Source organism: Coturnix japonica, chromosome 1, assembly GCF_054131305.1.
Source record: "Coturnix japonica strain WE chromosome 1, WE-NBRP24, whole genome shotgun sequence".
Taxonomy (NCBI): domain Eukaryota; kingdom Metazoa; phylum Chordata; class Aves; order Galliformes; family Phasianidae; genus Coturnix; species Coturnix japonica.
In genome coordinates, this window is record NC_140663.1 from 162,394,659 (window position 1) to 162,419,408 (window position 24,750).

Below are 24,750 nucleotides of genomic sequence, written 5' to 3' on the forward strand. Positions count from 1 at the left end.
CCAAGAGCAAACAAAGCAACTCTGCTTGTGCTTAGCCAGCATCAGAAAGCAGGAAGGAATGGCTGGCCAGAGTCCAGCCATTGGTGGTGGTGGAAGGGAGCAGTGAGAGCAGAAGGAGTGAAGGACATAAGATTTTAGGACCTTCACAAGGAGAAATGCTGAGGAGCACTGGAGAGGGGCCCAAGGAGCACTGGAGCACAGGCTTTATGTAGCTGCAGTCACAGCAGCTGAAACGTGCCTCCAATAGCACATCACAGTGCCACAGCCAGGTGGTAGCAGAGGAGGGTGGCCTCGTGCTTCACCAATGCTCTCCCTGCTTGAGTTGACTTGAACCTACTGTTAGGCACTTGTCATAGGCCATAGAAAGGTTTGGGTCAAAAGGACTTTTGCAGCACACCCAGTCCCACCCTCCTGCCATGGGCAGGTCTGCCACCCACCAGCTCAGGCTGCCCCGGGCCCATCCAGCCTGACCTTAAGCTCTTCCAGGGATGGGGCACCCACAGCTCTCTGGGAAAACTCAACTTAAGAACCCGTAAGGCTTCATCCTTACCCTGTTTCAGGAGGAAGAGGTGTTCAATTTGCTTTTGCTTGGTAACATCAATATTTTCTTGGTTATTTTTTCTGGTATTTCTTAGAGTTTGAATACGCAGTCTGCGCTGGAAGGCTTCTTATGTGTGCATACAAATCCTCTTTGTAAATAATACAACTGCTTCTTACCATATAATCTTACTTTGGAATCTGTATTGCATTGGTAGTCCACAGAATGCAAAATCACACCCATAAATTAGTCATAGATCCTGAGGTGGTTTGTGATTTCACTGAGGTTGAAGAACATTTGGACAGACTGCTCGTATTATTTTGAAGTTGTCCTTTCTGGATCGCTGTGGAAATTAGAAACAAACTGCCCGCTGCACAGTATTCTGTTTCGTATTACTTACAACTTTCCCATAAAAATCTGAAGAAATGCCACAGAACCTGATCAAAGTTTGAAGTCAGACTTTGTTATTGAATTATGATGATTTTTTTTTAATCGTAGGTAAAAGCTCAGCCAAGAAACTGACAAAGAAGGTAAGCAAAATGTTCCTTTCGTTCTTCAAAAGAACTTGCATTCTTTCTGTTTCTCAACCAAAAAGACTTCTTTTTTTCTGAACTGGTTTTCTTGTTTGTGTCTCCAAAGGAAGTGGATGCTGCACTGCAGTGTGTTACAAAAGCTAAACCAGGACCGACCTTTTTTAGAGAGCTTGGTGATAAAGGTAACAAGACGCTTCTGATACCAAGGAACACATCTTGGTTTTTATCTCATCAGACAGTATGAGTTGAATCTAGTTTTAAATACAGTTGCACGGATTTGACTTCATCTCCATCTCACCAGCTGCCGCCACCTTGGCACGTCTTGGTCACATGAGGAGGAGGCAGGAGGCAGGGCTGGGGCTGAGAGCCTCCTGGAGAAAGGAAGCTAAAAGGGTACAAAGTAGACTCTTAAGGCTTGTTAATAAACTGCTGTTTCATTATGTAACTTAAACACGTGGAAGCAAAGAATAGAAAGAAAATGTGTATCTGATTATGTAAAGTGTCCTCCCCGGTTCCAGGGGCAGTGGCAGTTTCTGCTTCATTGGGAGCTCAGTGCTGCCCCACAAGAGCAGTGTGCTCGGGTTTCTTTTCACCCAGCAGTTCCATCTTACAGCTGGTGACAGGAAGAGAAAATGCTGAGGGATGGGATATTGTTTGTGAAACAACGGGGGAGGGGGAATTAAAAGGACCAAATAAACACCTCATTAACATAAATTAATTGAAGGGAGGGAAAACAAACAAGAGGATCAAGGAAAACAAATAAATGAGTAATTAACCATTTCATCAGTAACAAAGACTGAACTCCCCAGACTTAATGAGACAGACTGGCAGTGTCTATTCACAAAGTTCACGGAAGAGGTCAGCCCACATCCCTTGTTCCACGGACGTGGCTCTCTCTGTCTGTGTAAAGCTGAGGCTGTGAGCATCGCCCGCCAGCAGCCCCCTCTGAACAAGTTTAGCATTGCTTTCCAAACCAGGGGAAGCCTGTTTCATGCTGAATATTTACCTCCTGTCTTTTCAAATTAGTATTTGTTGTCTGCTTTCCCAGGACAGGGTTTAAGGGATTCCCAGCCTTTAATTCTTGGATTGTTTCCTTATCGCTACTTTCTTAAGGCTTTTCTTTTTGTAGTGGTTGACAGCACAAATCCCTAACACATTCTGCCTGGGAAAATCGTGAATCCACCAAGAGAAAGCGAGAACACAGCAAAGCAGCACAGCGCAAAGCAGCACAGCCTCCTGGCATTGCACCACACCAGCTGCCTGCTGGTGGCTGCCGGGATGTGTCTTTTCTGTCCTGGACCACCAACCTCCTCTCATTTAGCTCTGTGGGTCCTCATGCTTTGCCCTTCCAGGATCTGGTAGGAATTGGAGATGATGCAGAAACACTCAGCGCTGTCATCTCTATGACTTTACAACACGTGCAGGTTTTGGTCACGATCTCTCCATACTGACATTGACACTTTTGTCTTCAGATCCATTATAACTACATTTAAAAAGCTATAAATATTTATGTATCGAATACCACTTTTACAAGTACCAAAATAATGAACCTACACCTGTTCCACGGTTTAGCTGAGATTATTTTAACTACCACCAAGTTCTTTTTTAAATATCAAGCGGAGGGAGCGCTCTCAGTCCAGTCTGTAAAGCGTAAAGCTGGGGAACTCTGCCTTCTAGTGGGCAGTTTGCAAACGTACACCGCCTTTTGTGGTCTATTAATGATCTGTTTGGTAGTGAGGATATTGTCCTGCCAGCGTTTGCTATAAAGCCTGAGGGCAGAGATTTACAAGGAGGCACGGGGAATCTTCATTTAATCTTAGAGAATCATAATGTGTTGCCGATGCTAAATGAAAGTACTTGGCTGCAAGTCTGCTGAGTCATTCGACAGCAGGTGAAACTTTAACTTGGATGTGAATACAGTTTGCTTTGCTAATTTTTTTTATGTTCCATTGCATCTTTTCAATGTAAAATTTGAGTAACTTTGTAATGATTGCTGAACAATGAGGATTATTACACTATCTGATTTACATTATGGTTAAGGTAAGTTGGCAATTCACTGCAGGTACTGATAGAACAAAGAGATAAAATGAAGAATTTTTATGGAAATCGGTCCATGGGTCAAAAGAAATCATATCTCAAATGATGTCGGTGTAATCAGCCTGCCAAAAAATATTGAATGCACTATGGATTGACTTTGAGATACTGAGGCTTTAAAGAGCAATCAATATAGTTTTCATGTATTCTCATTTCTTGTACCTTTTTGCCTGTTCGTTTATAGTGACTTCCCACTCAGCTTAAGATAACGGAATTAAAACAGCCCTTCCACTTCTTGCATGGCTCTCTCCTTGCAGCCCTCTGCAGTCAGTGATTGGTACCATCCCACTCCTTCTTTGAGCCATGAGCAGAGTTTTGTTTTTATCAAAACATTTTGAAGTGGCTTTAAAATGTGAGAGGGTAGATTTAGACTTGGCATTAGCAAAAAATTCTCTACTGTGAGGATGGTGAAACACTGAAGCAAGTGCCCCTCCCTGGAAGCATTCAAGGCCAGGCTGGACAGGGCTTTGAGCAACCTGGTCTAGAGGGAGGTGTCCCTGCCTATAGGAGGGGGTTGGAACTAGGTGGTCTTAAAGGTCCCTCCCAACCCCAACTGTTCTATGATTCTGTGATTTTGTATTTCAGTTATTGTTATCTGCCGTCTCCATATTCTTTCTAGTGCTTTGCTAAAAATGTTTTTTCCTTGATCATCTACTGAGTGCCTCCTATTGTACATTGCAACAACATGGGACCTCCTTTTGCTCTGCTGAGCAGAAGCTCTGCTTCTCCACCTTCCAGCTCTCCCATGAGCAGTAGCTGTGCAGAAGAACTGAGAGGCAGAGACCTTGTCCATTTGGCCAGCAGTCATCAATGACAATTGGACTACATGATCTTTGTGGTCTTTTCCAACCATAATGGTTCTGAGATTCTATGATCCCTTGCTCTTAAAACACTCTGGCACGGATCTCTGTGTCAACTCCACGGCTGTCCAAGACTAGGAGGCATTTTCTCTATCCACTTGAAAAGTTACCTCCTTATCTTCCCTTATCTTCTTCTTTTTAACTGCATTTGCTGTGACACATGAAGCAAAACTAGGGAGTAGTGTGTCACTGCTTGATTTTTTTTCTTCTCCTATTTATTTCTGTCCATTTTCTATCTCAAGTGTGTAGCACAAAAAATGGGGCAAGATCTCTGTTTCTGATTGTTTGAATTTGTTGAAGTCCTGGACACTACCTAGGAACAAGAAAGCAAGTTTTACAGCAATACGAATAATTTATATCCTTGCAATGGCCATATTAAGTCTGTTGGCAACACATGAGGATCATAGAATCAAAGAATTACTCAGGTTGGAAAAGACCTTAAAGATCACCAAGTCCAACCACAACCCAACCATAGCACCCTAACTAACAACCCTCCACTAAATCATGTCCCTGAGCACCACATCCAAATGTTTTTTAAACACATCCAGGGATGGTGACTCAACCACCTCCCTGGGCAGCCTATTCCAGTGCTTAACAACCCTTTCTGTAAAGAAGTTTTTCCTGACATCCAACCTAAACTTACCCTGGTGCAACTTGAGGCCATTTCTTCTCGTCCTGTCACCTGTCACCAGTGAGAAGAGACCAGCCCTGCTCTCGCTGTGAGCACCTTTCAGATACTGGAGGAGGGCAATAAGGTCTGCCCTCAGCCTCCTCTTCCTCCTGACTAAACAGCCCTACAACTTGCAATCAAAGCTAAACATTTGAGATGACAATGATTCTGCGATTCTGTGCCAAGTGTTTTTGATTCGTGCAGTGCACTGTGTGACTGCAGTGCTGTGCTGAGTTACATGCAGTGCGTGCTGGAAAGTAGAGTGAATAGCCCTATTTTAATGGAGAGGAAAGCTGAAGCACAGACACAGAGTGAGTCGGCAGAGGGCTCAGCATCAGGCCTGGCTTTGGAGATTTGTTCTCGGATTTTGAGACCATTGCTTTCAGCAACCCAATATTTCTAAACAGTGGAAGTTAAAACTTAAAGTGTTAAGTCACTGTCTGAGGCCAAATACAACTGTTGGCTCAGTACAGCAATTTATCAGAAGTTAATTGTCTATCAGTGAAGCTTAAGTGGATTCTTTATCTATCAATTAACTCTATATAAATTATTATAAATAGTTTATCTTTACACAGATGGGCACGTTTGAACTCCATTATTTTAAGCAGCTCCGGCATTACACAATGTTTAGCTCAGGCGTTAAAAGTAGCTCGGTTATTTTGAAAAGTGATTTATAGAAAAGCCCTTTACATTTTTTCTCCAAACGTTATTGCAGCGCAGATGGTTGGGATTGTGCTGCTCAGCCACCCTCATTGCACGCTCTATCTTTAGCTTCTACGCTCTATTTTGACGCTATCGCATCTCTGTGTTTGTTCAGGCTTTTCGCTTAAGGCGGTATTTCAAAGGAAAACGCTGGAATTTTCCTTCAAAAGGGGGGAAAATACTTTCACCTTGTAGAAAGGACGTGTTCCTATTTAAAATAATACAAAAAAGAAGCCTCCCTTGGCAGGCAGCCCAGCCGCGCTATCGGCGCAATCTCTCAGCTTGGCAGCTCTGCATGCTGCCATGTTCCCCCTGGGAAGCTGCTCCCCGCCTGGCCCGGCTGCCAGGGGATGGAGCACTTTGATCCGTCCAGGCAGCGCTGAGTGCTTCTCCTCCCGGGTACTAAATGTGACAAAGCACTCCGAATTTATTTGCCTTTTCTATAAACACCGAATGTTTGCAGTGCGAATGCAGAGATTTAGTGCAGGCCTGTTGTTAATACCAAATAAACTTGACTTTCCCGTTGAGATGGGGACATTGATGAGTCTCTGGATGGGGAATTTTACCTTCAGAGCACTAAGAACAGAAGAAAAACTTTATTAAATAAAAATGAGGCTTACTTCAGTAACCTATTTTAAATAATGTTGAACTGCAATTTTCATGTTTATAAGATGTGATCTTTCTCGTCTCATCATAAGGATATATATTTTGTGCGAGTCATTTTTTAACTCTTTCATTTCAGGGCTGATATCTTATGCAGAGTACCTGTTTTTGCTGACAATCCTTACAAGTAAGTGTTATGTTTCTAAAGTAGGTATATATCACTACTCAGCTTTTAACACCTTTCCGGGAACTTTTTCTGATGTTTTTAAACTAAATTGCTGCACCGTAATTTAAGAAACTTGAATATAGAGTGATAAAGCATTAATATAAATGGCTACAACTGGCAGACATTTTTTGCTTGTGGGTGGAACTGAACTTGGACTTTCTGGGTTTCCTCACTTGTGATTGTTCTCAGCTGTGCTTACCACCTCCCCGTGCTATTCTGATGAAGTGCAAGTGAAGCTGGAAAATACCAAGATTTGAGATAAAATGCATACAACAAATGTTGTGCAGCAAGAACATAGTGGTAAAATGGCACAAAAGTCCATGTATCCAAGTCCTGTCTGACTGTCTTATACAGGTCTGACATCTTAAGCAAGTGACAAAACCAAACATACTGAGTCTTGTGGTATGAGGGGAGGAAGAGAGGAGAGAAGGAATCAGCCATTCTTATCCCAGTGGACTCATTACTTGCTTGGCCACAGGGTTCATCGCATGAGACTGAGAAACATGGCAAATGTTCCTTGCTCTAGAAATGCACTGTCTCAAGGTCCAGCACCAACCACTGTCAGTATATACAGTCTAGTTACATGAAGTTTTAACAGACACTGACTGCCAGTGTACAGCACTTGCACCATTCAGCCTTTTTACAACATATATCATTTCTCAGCAAGAAGGCATCCCTGCCTATAACACAGCATGAAGCGTGATTAGGTTGGACGTCTTCACCAAAAGAGTGGTCGGGCACAGGAACGAACTGCCCTGGGAGGTGGTGGAGTCACCAACCCTGGAGGTGTTCAAGAAATGTTTAGGTGTTGTTCTGAGGGATGTGGTTTAATGGGAAATACTGGTGGTTGGTGGACGGCTTTTTAAAGTATGTGAAGTATTTAAAGAGACTTGACCAGTAAAGCTGATTTTAAAATACTTGTTGCAACACAAAAAAAAAAAAAAAAAAAAAAAAAAAAAGAGGTATTTTTTTAAATGAAGGACAACCTTCTTGTAACTTCATAAGAGTGCCTTGATTAACTTTGCTCAAATAAGTGCCTCAGTTTCTATTTCTTTAAACTTCTGTGATAGCTGAAAGTAAATTCATCTTTGTTTATTAGATGAAACAATTAGAAAATTGAAGCAGTACCGGAACAAATTGTTTCACTACTCTAAGCAATCAAATGTTATTTTTCACAGGATTTATGTAGCAGTGAACTGAACTGCAAGAACAGAGGCACATTTTGATGCAGGATGTCCACTTACACGGAGGCCTATAGAATCACAGGATCATTAAGGTTGGAAAAGACCTCTGGGATCACCAAGTCCAACCCCAGCCCACCCCCACCATGCCCACGAACCATGGCCCTCAGTGCCACATCTCCATGGTTCTTGAACACCCCCAGGGACAGTGACTGCACCACCTCCCTGGGCAGCCTGTGCCACTGCCTCACCGCTATTTCAGAGAATAATTTTTTCCTGGTATCCAACCATCATACAGAGCTGTGTGAATGTCAGCAAGTGTTGGTGCCTCGTTGCCTAACAAATACGCCATGTCAGTCAGACCTCAGCCAAACAACCTGCCTCTCTCGTAGTGAGAATTAATGCAAGATTTCTTAAAACAGACAAATTAATACTTAAAGGACTTTTTCTGAATCACCAGTAGAGTGGGGAAACCATAAAAGGGACTCCTGGCTTCAGAATGCTGCAGGTCAGCCCATGCTGTCCATCATATAGAAGCAGCATCTGTAGCACTGAACCTCCAAATGTAATTTTATGGGAGACAAAGGCTTTATTTTTCCCACTACGTTCCCCTTTCTCTTTCTGTGTTCCATGTGTCATCATTGCCTGTTTTCTTTCAGTGATGTATTGGATTTCATTTTCAGCATTTGGTTAATGGAGCTTTTGGTAAAGCCCTGAAATAGTCACCATGACTAAAAGCATTGCCAGAGCGAGTCACTGAAGTTGACAGTTTGGGTCAAAGCAGGAATGACTGCAGGGGAAGCACCTATGTATAACCTGCACTCACAGCTAAGATGAAGCTCTTGGGCTCAGATTTTGGAACTCTGCCTGATTCTAATTAAATACAAATACATCTGAAGTAGTCTTTGAACTATGCTTATTTTACGAACGCATACCTTTGAGGTTACATCATATCAGATAAGTGTGTCATCTGAACAGTATAAGCAGCTTTAGGTCCTATATTTTCAGTAACAGCTTTCTTATCTGAAAACTGCAACACAGATGGTATGAATTACTATTAAATACATCAATTACTTTTATTCTCTGAATATGTTATAGAATAGACTCTTCTTGCTTTAATAGTAGTAACACAAATTTAGAGTGTGGCATTTCCATGGAAAAGAAGCCCGTTTTGATTATTATGTCCCAGTTGCTGGGGAAAGGCTCTGCTATGCAGATTGCAATGGTATTTATAAACTATCCTTACATCACAGGGTTGCTTCACAGAGAACGTTATTGGCAGCTGAAGATAAAGTTATTTCTAAAATGTAAAAATAATTCTTTGTTTAACCATCTTGCTATCACTTTAAAAGAAAAAAAAAGAGGCTATTTCTGTAACTTCTTGCCTTTTCAGGAAGACTCTCTAAACAGAAGCAAGACTTAAAGCTTTACAGGGTGGAACTGGAAGAATGTGCTTCCAAAATAAAAGAAAATCTCTGGAGGCATTAGTAATCTTAGAGATACTGCTTCACTGCCCTCATGAGTCCAACGCTGCTCTTGGAAACGTGAATGTATGCTGGAGAAGATAACTCTGTGGCTTTCACGTTAATGCCTGACATGAATTAATTCACCTGCTCCAGAAATTACTGGGCTAAGAGCTGGCTACTGCAGCGAGCCAGTGGGTAAATATATTTCAGCAGCACTACTCCTGTGTGGGCTTGCTAATGAGCGAGGTCACCTTGTGTAAGCAAAGTCAGAGCAGGAAATTGTGGGAAGGAGCTCAAAACACACAGTGTTTTTTCAGCGCCTGCAAAACTCAGAACTCATTAAACGTTCAAGTTGAAAAGAAACATCCAGTGGGTGAAGGAAATACAGAGTGAAGTTGTATAAAATTCCCAAAAAATCAGCCTAATGGGATGTGTACAAACATGCTTTAGCAATGGAAAGAAGGCCAGAAGGAGGAGTTTATTGTGTCTCAGTAACACTGGAGTTGGTTGTTTAGGGAGGATGGAGAAGAGAAGGGACCAACACCATGAGAGTAGGAACAGGGAGAACATAGAGCTGTTACAAGATCAGTCTGTCTTCTGGACTAGTGAAGACTGAAAATAGTGGCATGTAGTAACACATGGAAGAGAAGCTTTCTCTTTCACCCAATTTGTAGGGTAATTATTGATTTTCCAAGGCACTTTCCAGTCTTCTCAGCTAAAATGTCGCTCCAAACAGGGGGCAAAGCTGAATTTCAGAAGTAAGCAAGGATTACAGATAAATCTGCAGACACTGTCTATGAAGGACCAGGACAGTAGGACAACGTTTTCACGGTCATTGTGAGCAGGTGGACATCTGTGGCTGTATTTAGGCACTGCCAGCATTTGTTGTTTTGCTACTGCTATAACAATAGCAAAAAGTTGTTAGTCTTATTTAAAAGTTGGTTTATATTGGAGGAGGTACATTTGCTTACTGGAAATATGATGTCAAACAAAATATGTAGGCAAGATTTCCTTTAGACTGAATATTTCTGTACTAGTGTAACTGTATGTGCGTGGATGTGTGTTTGTATGGCGTAATGTTTTTTCACACTTTGTTGCAGAACCCCAGACTGGATTTCAGATTGCTTTTAAAATGTTAGATACGGATGGCAATGAGCAAGTTGAAAAGAAAGAATTTTTTAAGGTATGTGTCTTTATGTGCTTATTGATTTTGAAGCAGTGGCATTGGTTCTGTTTGTTAAATGAAGATGCATTGAAATCTTCAAACCCACTTTTCCATCCAATCTGTGTTCATGTTTGCTAAAATGCATTACATGAAAGGAATTCATAACAAAGCATTGCTTTGTATTACTTCAAACTACCTTGAACAGGGAGGAAAATGGTGTGATTTCAGTCTTTTTAAATGCTTGTTTGAGAACAGCTAACGTAAGGTGGCTGAGATAGGCTGCATGGAGAGTTTATTAGACAAACAGTAACAGGGTACAATTAGTATCTGCTTTTCATGTCTTGGTGGTAAAATTCTGTCTTCATTGAACTTAAAACTCTTTCTGATAGCCAAGTGATTGTTAACCTGCCTTCCCCTTTGAGGAATCCTGGAGTAGCTGCAGGGAAACACTGAGTAACTGTACTTTAATTGGTTATCCCATCACTCCAAATAATGCTGTTACACTGATGAAGAGCACAATAAATAATGGCAAGTAGTGGGTGAATTACAGACTTCTGTGCTTTGTTACTGTATTTTCAGGCAGTGAAACATCACATCAGTTTCCTGTGAACCCTTAAAAGTGTGGGGACTTGAAGATAGTTCCTTCCATGCTTCATACTTGAAAAAAAATGAAAAAAGTCCAAAAAATCTGCTCAGTAAAAACAAAGGGAAAAGAGGAGAACATTCAGCATAGGGAAAGTTAGCAGAGCAGTAGCAGTGATAACAGCAGTGATTTCCACAGAATATTTGACTAGGAAAGTTACATAAGGTGAAGGTACTGGAAAAGAGCAGCAAAAAGCCATAATTAGGGGCAGTTGCTGTAGACGGAATGGACTGGAATAACGAATTTCAGTGCTGCTGCATTTTCTTGCTTTTCTACCTCTCCTCTCTACCTCTTGTCCATTTTTACTCATCAGTGTACAGCTACATTATGTACTGATTATGGACTTCAGGTTCTTTTACGTAAGAACTTTGCCATTCTGTTTGCACAACGTCCATCATTCCGTGAATTGTGCATATCTCAACTCTAATGTGGATAACCAGGCACAAGGTGTGTCATGTGAATCATTCAGGAAAGGCAGCAGGTAACAAGCAAATTCTAAAGTCATACAGCACATTTTGGAGCTGTTGAGAGTTGTGTGGATCAGTCACTGAAGGAGTGAGAGGCGCAGGATTTCCCAGTAGATTCACTACTGTATCCCAACATCAAATTAATGTTCAGAAAAAGAGATACTGAATGTAATTCTGTGCTTTGAAGGAGAGATTTTCTCGTGTCCTCCATGACCTTTCCACTTCTGTGCACATTTTCCTCCTTCCAAGGAGCAGACCTTTTCTCTCTCCTCTTTACCTTTGTGTTTTCAAGCCAGTCTATTTATAATTTCTCCTTTATCCACAAGTCCATGGTAAAATTCGACATACAGGAGAGATGTAGCACCTTTTGCCAGTGCTAGAGCCCAGAATCTCTACAATTCATGTTTTGAGATGAGCATCTGCAAGGATGCATTGCTTTGCCCCGCAATTCCAGGATGAAGCAGATGGCAGAAAATGTGTTCATAGACTTTAGATGTCGTGCTCTTACTTAGCCCCTGCCTGAGTGAAGAATGGCATTTTTAGTACCTTATTATCTATATCTTTGCAAGGATGGTAAGATACTGCCCAACACATTAACATGAGATTTGACAAGGGGAATTTCCAGACATGAGCGTCTCTCGTTTAGGAATCTGATACAAGTGCACATAATAACTCAGTCACAGTCACCTGAGACCTCCCATCAAAGATAAGGCTACCAAAGCTCCTCAAATCTCCATCAGGTGAGGAATTTCCCTGACTATCCTGGTGGGTGATTTCTAAGTAAAATTAATAACAGTTTCACTGGGAGTGGAAGTATGATAACTTTACTGGCACACACAAGAGCTGTGTGATTCAGATTCCATAGAAATCTTTGCATGGTAGTTCAGGGCTGAGCAAACAAGCAATGTCAGCTGTTGTCAGTTTGGTGTTGGTCTGATAGCATCCACAAGCACCAAACTCTCTCCAACGAATTCAAAAGGCAAAATCTTTTTGGTTGCTTCTTTTTTTTTTGAGGATGGATGAATCCTTTCAGCCCCCTCATCTTCTGTAGAAAATATTGCTTCTTTGTATGCCTTTAGTAGAGAGGGATGCATTATGCATAATAGGCGTCACTCTCTTTGAATTAGCCATTAGTATCACATGGCAGTGAACAGATATAAATATTAAATGCAGATAAATGTTACATGGAGAAGATGAGCTCTGGAGTACTAGAGTCCATTGCTTGAAGGCAGAATTCATATCCTTCTGTGAGTAGCTGCTGCATTGTGTTGGAAAAAAAATGTGCAAATTACTGGAAATTATCATCATTCTTTCCCAAATAATAATTTCAAGAGTAATACAGATGTGTGTCATCTAAGAAAACAACGAAACCTGCTGGAACACTTGTAAGAAAAAAAGTGCTGTGAGTCTGTGTTTCTTTGTGTCCTGCACGAATTGTCTAAGAGTCTTTTAAAAATAAGACACAGCAGAACGAAAGGAGCAGGGGGTGGCCAGCAGGGATGGGGAGATGATCATCCCTCTCTATTCTGCTTTTGTGAGGCCCCATCTGTAGTCCTGTGTCCGGGTCTGGGGCCCCCAGTACGTGAAAGACGGGGAACTGTTGGAGAGGGACCAGAGAAGGGCCAGAAAGATGATCAGGGGGCTGCAGCACTTCCACTATGAAGACAGGCTGAGGGAGCTGGGCTTGTTGAGCCTGAAGAAAAGAGGGGTGACCTCACTGCAGCATTTCAGTACCAAAAGGGAGACTATAAACAGGAGGGGAGTCAACTCTTTGAAAGGGTAGATAATGGCAGAACAAGGGGAAATGGTTTTAAGTTGAGGGAGAGAAGATTTAGGTTGGATATCAGAGGCAAGTTCTTTACTATGAGAGTAGTGAGGTGCTGGAACAGGCTGCCCCTGTGGCTGCCCCAAGCCTGGAGGTGTTCAAGGCCAGGTTGGATGGGGCCCTGGGCAGCCTGGTCTGGGAGGCTGGTGGCCCGGCATGTGGTGGGGTTTGGAGATTCATGATCCTTGAGGTCCCTTCCAACCCAAACCATTCTGTGATTCTATGATTCCGTAAAAAAGAACTTAGAGAAACTTGGAGGGACTCATGTGTTGAATTGTCTTGTCTTTAGACTGTCAAGTCGTGCTGTTCAAAGAATACTAGTAGAAAGTAACTATCCTGAGGAACTCAAAGTCTGTAAGTAAAATATAAAGGAACAGATGAATTAGTTAAAATTTGAAGGTCATGAGAAGACCTGTGGCAAAACAAAACAAATAGTATGCAGGTTCTTCCTACTCACTACTTACAAACCGAAGTTGCTTCTCTGAACAACATAGCAAAAAAAAAGAAAAATAAAGGTGGGGGGAAACATAAGGCCCTAAGAAGAGATTTGAAAAACCTCCAAAATAATGGTCATGCGGATTTGGTCATGGGTGAGGAATTGCTCAGAAATGCTTGATACACGAGCAGCAGCCTGAACGTCAGAACCATCATTCCTAAAAACCCCATATCCAGAATGTTCAATGTAAGTCCACGTTTACGCCTTAGATTTGATAAGTCCTTTCTTCTTTCATTTTTGCTGTCGCTTCAAGGATTCATTCTAATGTCTATGAAAGGTAGGTGTACTTTGTGCTATGTTAAATATCTCATTCTTTGGCACTGTTGACTTCCCAGGCTTGCATACAATCATAAAGAAAGCTTGCAGCCAAGAAACACTTAAGGTGATTTTAATAATCAGCAAATTAATGCATTTTTTATATTACCTTAAACTTCTACTTCAGACAGTTTTTAAGGGTGAGTCATTTCAGTACTTCTGAAGATCCCATTAGCTAATTCATTCAGTATTCATTTCATTTGTGGGATGGAAGGGAAACTTGGAACGCATTGTGCTTCGTGCCAGTTCTGAAAATATGGTTGCTTGTTTAATTGAATTACTCTTTTTTGTTAATTGTACAGTATACCTCATTTGAACAGACATGCCTTTCATGTCTAGGAGATCTTGTCTGTAGCGGTAAAGATGTCCCAGAGGACAGCATGAGAATCACAGGATAATTTCTCTTCTCCAAATGACCCTTGATGTTCTGTCTCTGAGTTTCAAGATCTCATGGAGTGAATGCTAAGCTTGTGGTGCAAGAGCATCTCTTCTAAAAACAGTGTCCACTGGATTGCGAAAGACAGGTTCACATGCTCTGCCAAGTGATGTTAACTGCTATAGATCAGGCTTTCCTGGGAAGAAGTATCTCTGAGTAGCAAAATATCCTTAAGTATGCAAATATTTTTTCATGACTAGAGCAGCTTGCAAAAATCTAAACACGTTTACAGTTAAGAAATTGTGGAATTATTGCAAGTTTCTGAAAGACTCTTCTAAGACCAACCTTGTAATTTTCCTGTTTTGTAATGTCTAAATAAATGCAGATGCAGAGAATCATTGGAAAGGAAGATGATCTGAAAACAGCTGGAGATGAAACCGTATTTCAGGTATGAAATAGAGATGCATTTTTCTTAACAAAGGTACTGTTATATTTCCCGTGGGCCTTGTGGTGTTTTAGATCTGTGTATAAGAATTAATGACTGTTATAATTAATATAAGTGCATTGGATGTCAACTTATTTTCTAACTTGGGAAGAAAAATTATTTTCATTTCTGCATGTCCTGATGAAGTTTATGCAATTAATTTATTCTACTTCTGTGTAACAGATTTTTTTAATGACTGTGTAGCCATTATTTACTTTCTGCAAGCTTCTGTTTTAAAGTAACTTTCTTATACTTATGAAACATCCAGAAAATCCCCTCTATTGACATGTGAGAAAAGACGGCTGCAAATGTGAATTGGTACCTTAAAATTAACCTAAGTGCTGCTGTTGCGGTAATATCAGCTTATTTTGAGTTGGTTTGTGTCTTTGTTTCAGTCAGGACAGTACTGCTTTCTTCAGGGTGTCTGGTATGGTGGTGTGCTTTAGATCTAGGAGAAAAACAATGTTGGTAACGCAGCAATGCTTATAGCTGCTGCTAAGCAGCACTGTACAGAGCCAAGGCCTTTCACAGTGAAGGGCCGAGAGAGTTGGAAGGGAACAGAATTAAGACAGCTGACTTAAACTGGCCAAAGTGTTATTCCATGCCATATGGCATCATGCAGGAGTTTTGAAGGGGATGGGAGTTCATCTGGCTCTCTTCTGCCACTTAGGGTGCAAGCTGGACATCGGCTGGGGAGTGGTGAGCAATTGCTTGTGTGTCACTTGTTCTTTACACTTTACTGTGTGTTTTCTTTATTCTCTCCCCCTTCAAACTGAGAAGGCGGGGAGTGAGTGTGTGGTGCTGAGCCACCTGCTGGGTTAGACCACAGCAGTTTGAAATGTATTTGCTGTGGTTCGGGTGACAAAGGCAAACATTACTTTTGTTAGTTCCACTCCTAAAAAGAAATAGCTCAACTGCAGACCAGAAGAAGAAACAATCTTAGAATGCTGTCTTCAGGCTGGGTTAGAAGTTTCTTGGGACTGCAAACCATTAGGAAATGGCAAATATGCATTGTCAGGGAAAGGAGCAGGTAAATTCCTGCTCCGTTCTGGATGTTTTTCCCCACATCTTGCCAGTGTAACCTGCCTTCTTTCCTGAGGTGGGTGTTTGGCAGCTGTCATCTCTTCTTCAGTCTCTTCAGCACAGTGACATGTGCTGAAGAGACATGTTGCCTGACTGAGATTGAATGAGACAGAAAACAGACAAGGAATATCTCAGTGTACTGAGAGTGCCTCAGCAGAAACTGATGAACCAAGGCAGAGTGCAGATGAGGTATCTCCATCTGAAGTGTTTCCTGCATCCACAGCACTTATCTCTGTTGCATGCTTCTTCTCTCCACAGACTTGCTTTCAGTCTTAAACTGAAATTGGAGAGTTGGGAATGGGACATCAACTGCTGACGTTGTAAGCTAAACAACTGCTAATGTTGTTTCAATAAGAAATTTATACAGGGATCTGCTTTATAAACCCAATGTGCATCAGCAGTTTTTACAGAAAGTAAGGTTGGCCTGTGTTGTTTGCTTTTACACCAATCTCAGAACAAACAGCAGTGACTGTATGGGTAACACCTTTAGTATTGACTAGGCATAAGCATAAATTGCCTTCCATTGCATGCAGGTATTGGTCCCTCACTGTGCACAGAGTTCAGCTGAAAATTATATGGCTGAACAACAACCAACTCCTTTCTTGAATCGTTTCTTCAGTCACCAGATTAAAATACCTACAGTTAATGGGATTGTCTGCTCCTTGAAACCAGTTTCAACTGAGATTTAATTTCTGTAAGAGGGAAAGAAAAAGAATCTTCATTCTATCAGATTTCCAGAGAAACTTTGATACAGTTGGACAGATTTGTCTAAGAACACATAAGTTTAGTAGGAGCTAATTAATTACCTGAGCCAGAATGTCTCCATTTTGTTGTGCCTCTTCAAAATGCTCTGTTGCAAAATATCTGAAATTACTGTAACAAAAAAAAAAAAATTAAAAAAAAAAATCAAACACAGTTTCTTAGAAAATTATAAATGGATTATAGCCTCCTCAAAAGATGAAATAAATACATTTACAGAGTACAGCTACCCTGAAATTCTTCTGTTTTGACACTCCTTGTTTTGACAGGGATTGCAGTCAGCTTGGTTCCCCAAATAAACACATTTTAATTGAAAGATTTTTTTCTTTGTGTTGTTATCAATGTGGGAAGGACATCAGAAAACTCTGCCCAGCCTTAACCAAAGCGAATGTTTGCTGCTATCTGCTGTACAGCTAGAGCAGGGACTTAGCTCCTGGGTCCTTCTAATGAGATTAATGAGCTATCAAGCAGTTTCAATACCTCCAATTGAATATGCTTTGTGTAATGGATAAACTTAGAAAATAAGCATAGCTGTTGTTCAGGAAGGAATGACAATGCAGAATCTTCTGTGATTGTTCTTAAAATTAAATTAATGTGGGGAAAAATGACTTGTATTGGTAAGTTCCAAGTGGTTGAACATATATGTATAGTGAACACATTTTCATACAGAGAATCTAACTTCCATGTGTTGTTTTTTTTTAACATTTAACTTGCACGTGGGGGCACAACTATTAATTAATTAACTTTTTTAAATGGCCTACTTCTATGGTAGCACATCAGTACTTTCCTATTATTGTGTATCAGTTGTTTTAGCCTGTTTACTTCCCTTTATTTTCTCCGAAGAGAGCTGAATGACATTAGTTGTCCTCACATTTATCACTACTTATGACCTTCAGGCACTGCAGCACTGCAGTGCATCTCAGCCCCAGAGACTGGGAAGGCCATCATGTAACTTGTCCATCTGTTCGTTAGAATTCCTAAGTAATTTAAAATGTTCTGCCCATAACTTCAAAGTCTGCAAAGCCCTGGGCTCACAATAACTGAGGACTGCCTAAATTGAATGGAAGAAAATGGCGGTTAACAGCTTTGCTTTTGCACTGCAGAAATATTCTGTATCAGGGCTATGGCGTATCTATGCAGCACATCAGATTTCCCAAGGATACAGCCCAAGACTAAAATTGATGTCCCTCCCAAAACAGTTTGTCATAAATCTTTTCACCTTTCACTTCATATGTACTACACATTTCTTCTCCTATGTGTATGTTTTGTATTAGCCACATAACATTGAATTCTGCTGGAAAGCTTTGGGATATGTTGAGCCTTCATTGTTTAAAGGAATCTCTCCAGGCAGGTAAATCCTTGAAGAGCCAAGCAGCACTGCATCAAAATACCAAGCTATTAAAAAACTGCTTGGTCACAGCTTACCTCACAAACAAGGAAAATATTTTATATTTGCACGTGATCTGATGCCATTACATCCTCAAGAGAGATGAAGACACGTCCTTTCTAGCACTGGCAGTGTTCCACTAGTCCTGTCTTCAGGTGAATGACCTTTAAAGATCCCTTCCAACTCAAATGATGATGCCGGAGCTCAGGGAGTGTTTGGACAGCACTCTCAGACACAGGGTCTGATCTGGGGTGATGCTGTGTGGAGCCAGGGGTTGGACTCAATGGCTCCTGTGTGTCCCTTCCAACTTGGGATGTTCTATGAAGCCCTTTCAATTGTACAGCTTGAGACAGAAAATAGCAGTGTATGCTCCACACGGGGGAGGGAGGGCACAGGCCTGGTCCAATATCTATGCATCTATCAGCTGTAGCCCTGGCATCAGAGCAGGAAGAATCTAGTATAGTGTTGCTCTGCTTTGCATAGTGTACTGGCTTATAAAATCAATTGGAATGAACTGGAAAAGCTGCATGTATGCGGGTCCAGTTGGCATACACACACTGCCTGTCAGGGAGCCAGTGGGACGACAGGGTGGGGATGCATGCTTTGCCTCAGAGGCTACATTAACATTAATCAGAAGAGTGAGCTTCACAGAGCTTAATACCTCCTGAGGGGGTTCCTTGTGATAAATTCTCAGCTTTTTATGGAAATTAATATTTATAAAGTGTGACGAGGCAGGGAGGCCTGTATCCCTGTGAGGGCCGTGCCCAGCCGCACAGAGGCTGCTACCCCAGCATGCCAGGCAGGCCTCATGCAGCCGGGCTGGGCCCCTCAGCCTCCTGGCAGCAAAGCGAGTCAGAGCCTGGTCTGATTTCTGTCATCAAGCATCTCCCACAACATCTGCTTCCAGATTAGCATAATCCTATTTGGCTGGGAACCATTTTTATTACCACCTCAGGAACAGCAGCAGGCTTTGGGGTGAGGTGCTGCAAGTTGAGGACATTTGTGAAATTAAGTTTTCCTCCTTGGTAAGGCACTGATGCAATGGCATAGCCACTACGTGGCATCAGCTGTCATTAACAAACAGCCAACCCACAGATAAAGGGAACATTCACTCCCAAGTGCTGGGTGTAAATTTTCTTACAAGTTAATGTCTGTTACATCTTCCATAGAAAAAGTGAAGAGCACAGCTTTACCTGCCTGCACCAGACCTGGTGCATTCCTCAATCCTGCCTAGTGAGAATCTGAGAAAGCAATGCGTTCAAAACTGCAGTATAGATTTATGTGATTAAAGCTGACTCATCCTAAAGCAACATGTTCATTCTGGAGCTCTCTTGAGACTATCTGGGCTTTGCCAAAAAACAAAGCTGCTTTTGGAGACCTGGACCTCCTGGTCTCACTCATTTGCCTGTTTTTAGTTGTTCTGGCTGGCTGTACCTGCTAGGATTCATATCATAATGGCTGCGTCTTTAAAAACTGCTTCCTGAAGCTGAATTAAGGGATATATTCATAGAATCACTCAGGTTAGAAAAGACCTTAAGATCACCGAGTCCAACCACAACCCAACCATAGCACCCTAACTAACAACCCTCCTCTAAGTCATGTCCCTGAGCACCACATCCAAATGATTTTTAAACACATCCAGGGATGGTGACTCAACCACCTCCCTGGGCAGCCCATTCCAGTGCTTAACAACCCTTTCTGTAAAGAAGTGTTTCCTAACATCCAGTCTAAACTTACCTTGGCGCAACTTGAGGCCATTTCTGCTCGTCCTGTCACCTGTCACCAGTGAGAAGACACCAACCCCACTCTCGCTGAAAGTATCTTTCAGACATTGGAAGAGAGCAATAAGGTCTGCCCTCAGCCTCCTTTTCTCACATCTTGGAGCTCTCTGAGTGACAAACCACAATGCTCTTGGGCCATGTTTGGGGCAAAGCTGCTTAGATTGAAGGCTACCTGGCTTCCAGGGAGAGAAGCGTGGCCTGAGAAAGCGACTAACTTAGCTGCTGAAAAACAAGTAATAGTTCAGAGAAGTCAACTGGGGAAAATAAATAAATAAATAAAACTGCAAGGTTTTAGTCTTAGGTTTAAAAAGATTTTGATCATCACTAGCGGATAGAAGTTAGTATATTGTTCTCCTTTACTCTCATTTCTTTGCCACCTCTGTTGTTCAATCATTCTCTCTCTCACTTTCTGTCTTAACAAAGAAAAAAAGAAAATCCAAACTGTGTATTATTTTTACATTTTCTACTAAAGCAAGATATGACACAGCAAATGCCATCCCTCAGGAAGCAAGTAAGAGGAGGAACATACTGCACATTTTAATTGTGATGAATACTTTCATGCCTCAAGCATAATTCTGCAATGAAAAGTGGTAAGAATCCAGAGACAGCGAGTCTATTAACATTTCAGATGAGTTTGAAAATCAGTTGCACTATTCTGAAAATCTTGACTTGCAATGTGATACGTTTCTTCTGTGGCACTTGTTGCTACTTGTCTGCAATGTCAGGTCCTAAATGTGAAAAGCTCAGTGGGAAGCTACAGGATTATATAGGCCTGTGCCTGTGACTCAGTGTTGGCAGCTTCAGGCTTCTGTGTTAACAGTCTGTGTAACATAAAAAGAAAATATCTGACTGTATTATCTGATTTCATTTTAAAATGATTACTTGCATAATCAGTTGATGACATTTTTGAAGGCTTAAAAGGTGTTAAAATTACTCCAGGAACATGATTTTAATGTTTCTAGTATGTACACACATGTTCCTTAGTTCATGTAGAATTAATTACCCAGGTTGGAAAAGACCTTGAAGATCAAGTCCAACTGCAGCCTAACCAGTACCCTAACTCTAACAACCCTCTGCTAAATCATATCCCTGAGCACCACATCCAAACGGCTCTTAAACACAGTGTTTTTGCTCCACTCCTCAGCCTCCTCTTCCCCAGACTAAACAGCCCCAGCTTCCTCAGCCTCTCCTCGTAGGGCTGATTCTCCAAGCCCTTCACAAGCCTTGTTGCCCTTCTCTGGACCTGCTCCAGCACCTCCATGTCCTTTCTTTTGTGCCCCTGGCAACGGCTGAGCCCACGCTGCGGGCTGTACGAGCAGCACAGGGTGCCCCGGCCTCATGGCCTCCCGCATCACGGCGCTGGATGAGCACATGGCGGTTGGCTCACGGGCTGTCATAGGGCGCTGCGGTTCTGTGACCTCAGAGCTCATTGTGCTGTCAGTGCAGAGATTCTTGGATACGGGGAAGGGTGTCAAATAAGCAGAGGTTTGGTCTGCGTGTATCATGGGGACGCTTTGTCCGTGTCTACAAGCGCACACACCACACACAGGCACACACGTGTAAAGACGCTTCGATGTCATAAGAGGGACCACACAAAGGAGAGGCACCAAGCAACGGATTCACGAATCAGGCTTTATTGGGAGGCAGACCCGGAGACTGTCACAGAGCAGCGAGGGCCGGAGGTGCAGCGCTCTCCTCACGCACTGACAGCTGCAGGGCTGACACCAGGAGCATGCCGTGTTCCAGCCGTGTCCGTGTCCCTGGCCTAGAAGACAACAAACCCTCCTCCACCACCCGCGCTCACGGGTGATGCGAATGGGAGCAGAAGCGCCTGGACTACACTCACAGTGTTTCCACACCGTGCCCATCCACCCCTTCCTCTCCCTATCTCTTCTCACTTCAGCCCCTGCTTCTCCCCATCCCTTCTCACCTGGGCTCCTGCTTCCCCCTATCTCTTCTCCCCTCGGCCCCTGCTCCTCCCCACCCCTTCTCACTGCAGCCCCTGCGTTCCCCCTCCCTTCTCACTTCAGCTCCTGCTCTGCTGCTGCTCGCTCTGCCGCTGTCCGCTCTGCTCTGGGCTGCCGGCTCACTGGCACTGCCGGCTCACTGGCACTGCCCTTTATATACCTGCAGGGGGGGTTCCACCGTTCTACCCTCTGTGACTCTGCCTCCACATCACCATGGCAGGTGGACGCTGGGAGCTCATGGAAGCCCCGCCCCTCAACTGCCAGCGTCTTATTGATTGATTTAGTTTGCTTTTTGCAGTTCTAATGAAGAAGAAAAATAATCAATCGTAAAACACACTGTAACTCCAATTCAAAAGTGTTTAATATATGGTACCACAAACACAAAGTGTTTCAACAATTATTTCATTAAAACCTGGTACAAAACCATCTCAAAGAGGCATTTTCATGGCTAAAAATTTTAGAAGGAGAAAAGATCTGGAGTGCACCATGCATTATTCTGGAAGCAAATCCTCTCCCAGTTCTTCATCAGCAAAGTCATCTTCCTCTGTTCTTTTCCTTGCTGCAGTTTTAGGTCTTTCTGCTTGTGGGCCAAGTGGGTAAAGCATGGTCACACTGCATTTAGTTCCCTTTATAAGTATAAAACATTTGTTTAATCATAGAATCATAGAATTACCCAGGTTGGAAAAGACCTTGAAGATCATCAAGTCCAACCGCAGCCTAACCAGTACCCTAACTCTAAAAACCCTACACTAAATCATATCCCTGAGCACTACATCCAAACGGCTCTTAAACACAACCAGGGATGGAGATTCAACTACCTCCCTGGGCAGCCTATTCCAGTACCTAACTACCCTTTCTGTAAAGAAGTTCTTCCTAATATCCAACCTAAGCTTGCCCTGGCGCGACTTGAGGCCATTTCCCCTCGTCTTGTCACTTGTCACCAGTGAGAAGAGACCTTCTCCACTCTCACTGTAAGAACCTTTCAGATACTGGAAGAGGGCGATAAGGTCTCCCCTCAGCCTCCTCTTCCCCAGAGTAAAGAGCCCCAGCTCCCTCAGCCTCTCCTCGTAGGGCTGATTCTCCAAGCCCTTCACAAGCCTTGTTGCCCTTGTCTGGACCTGCTCCAGCACCTCCATGTCTTTCCTGTGCTGAGGTGCCCAAAACTGAACACAGTACTCGAAGTGAGGCCTCACCAATGCCAAGTACAGGGGCAGGATGACTTCCCTAGTCCTGCTCACCACACCATTCCTGATATGCCCTTGGATGCCATTGGCCTTCTTGGCCACCTGGGCACACCGCTGGCTCATATTCAACCAACTGTCCATAAGTATAGACTTGAGCAACATCAGAGACTGGTCTTTGGGATCCTTTGTCTGAGCCAAGGTACCCACGAGCATCTCTGGGCTCCCCAAATGAGAGATATGTCCATGCCCCATCAACATGTGTGCATAAGGTGAGAACATCACCATCCATTCTCCTTTCTGTGCATCAGCTTTCTCTAAAGCACACAACCCAAAAGGGTGCTGAAATGCAACCTGCAAATGCTGAAGCCACCACACACACCTGAATACAGACAGTTTGGATAGTGGCTCTGTAACTGAAAGCTCCCACTCTGGTCCTTTTTACAGCTACAAGATTAGGTTACCATTTCATTCTCATTGCCAAGAGACATTCCAAACCTAAGTCGTTGTACCTAAGCTCTGGAGGGTGAGGTGCTGGAAATATTAATAGTGCTCTCATTATCTTCTAACAAACATTTGTCATGTTGGTACTAATTTATACAATTCAGCAGCAAAAGCTCCTAATGATTCTGTGGAAAAAAAATGAATTATGTACTAACACGTACTTTAATAGCATTAACTTTAGTAAAAGCAATTTTTTTGTTTGCAATTTTACCCTTAAGCTGTATTCTCTCTGGTCTCCTGTTGCGTATTGTCTTTTAAAGAAATATGCTGCTTTGTAGCTCTAAAATACATTCAACTCTCACTAACGCAGTGTTTGGACATCTGCCAGTTCCACTTTGGAATTTTAGCTGATAAAGAGGGTAGCCAACAAGTAGGTCCATATTTTTTATAAATCCGGGGATAGGCTTTGTCATCTTAGATAAGATGAGATGGGTATTGTTTGTATGTCTTCATCTGGCTTGTAGCTAGAGGAACCTGAATGGAAGAAAATCATTTTTCTGTTGTAGATTTGGCTTTTAAGAGGTCATTTTAAACTTTGCTTTTCAGATCACTTTCAGTACAACACTGGTTTTAATACAGAGCTGTTAAATCAGAAGCATTAAATTGCACAATCACGAGCTTAGTTCTAAAAATCACATCAGAAATTTATTCCTTGTATTTTTCAAGTGCTCTTTGAACAAGCAAACAAAAAGCAGATTAGAATCTCACTGCAGAGGGAAATGCATTGATTCTTCTCTGTTTCTTCTTACAAAACTTTGCATTCCAATGTCAATAGTTGGGGGTTGACTTCCAAACAAGCATACACAAGCATTTGACTTTTGACTTTCAAGAGAAGCCTGTATGAATGTTTATGCATCAGTCTTCACAGCAACCTGAAGTGTTTAAACTTTAGAAGGATGGACCTCATGGGTATTTAAATATTCTTTGCCTGCAGTTAAACGATGAAGTTCAATAAGTACCATTTGCTTGTGTCTTGAAAACTTTGTTTTTCTAGACTCACTCATTCATGACTTTTATCAGTGACATTTAGTGCATTGTGGTTTGCAGTAGAAATGAGGAATGTTACCTCTTAACTATAACACAACTGTGTCGCGTATGCAGTAAGCATGAAACACAGTGGACTAATGGGACTTGTTATTGATGATGCTGAAAGCTAAATAACCATTAGTATTAAATCTTATGAATAGACTCTTGTCTTTCATCTTACCTCTTCAGCCAGATAAAAGACACAGAGGCTATTTAGATGTCATAAGAATAGTTTGCTGAAATCCCTCCGGACTTAGAAAAAAATCTCTCTTCATGTTGCCCGTTGTTTTGTTGCATTCAAAGACATGCCAGTACGCTAGTGCTGAAAGAAGAAAAGGACAGAAACCCAGCATTATGTGTGGGTTTAGGCTTTTTAAAGATGCTGCTGTGTTGAAATAACGTGCATTTCTGCAGAAAT

General features: G+C 42.2%; 1 protein-coding gene and 1 long non-coding RNA gene across 5 annotated transcripts in view; one reads left to right on the forward strand and one right to left on the reverse strand.

The window, feature by feature from the left end:
* MICU2 (mitochondrial calcium uptake 2) overlaps positions 1-24,750 on the forward strand; it is a 122,047-nt gene that overhangs the window by 83,658 nt on the left and 13,639 nt on the right. The window contains exons 3-8 of one of the 4 annotated variants that reach the window (XM_085536384.1): positions 1,037-1,068; positions 1,178-1,253; positions 6,140-6,187; positions 9,974-10,056; positions 14,546-14,608; positions 15,986-16,069. In XM_085536384.1, coding sequence (XP_085392510.1) covers positions 1,037-1,068; positions 1,178-1,253; positions 6,140-6,187; positions 9,974-10,056; positions 14,546-14,608; positions 15,986-16,003 — 320 coding nt within the window. In that variant the 3' untranslated portion in view covers positions 16,004-16,069. Of the gene's footprint in view, positions 1-1,036; positions 1,069-1,177; positions 1,254-6,139; positions 6,188-9,973; positions 10,057-13,138; positions 13,747-14,545; positions 14,609-15,985; positions 16,070-24,750 lie in introns of those variants that run through there. The other 3 variants (XM_015852147.3, XM_085536382.1, XM_085536383.1) reach the window with 3 other exon arrangements.
* Positions 21,273-21,751, reverse strand: LOC107308315 (uncharacterized). Its single transcript, XR_001552739.3, has 2 exons — positions 21,680-21,751; positions 21,273-21,419 (listed from the first exon to the last, which is right to left on the reverse strand). It is a non-coding gene; the product is annotated as an uncharacterized LOC107308315 (long non-coding RNA).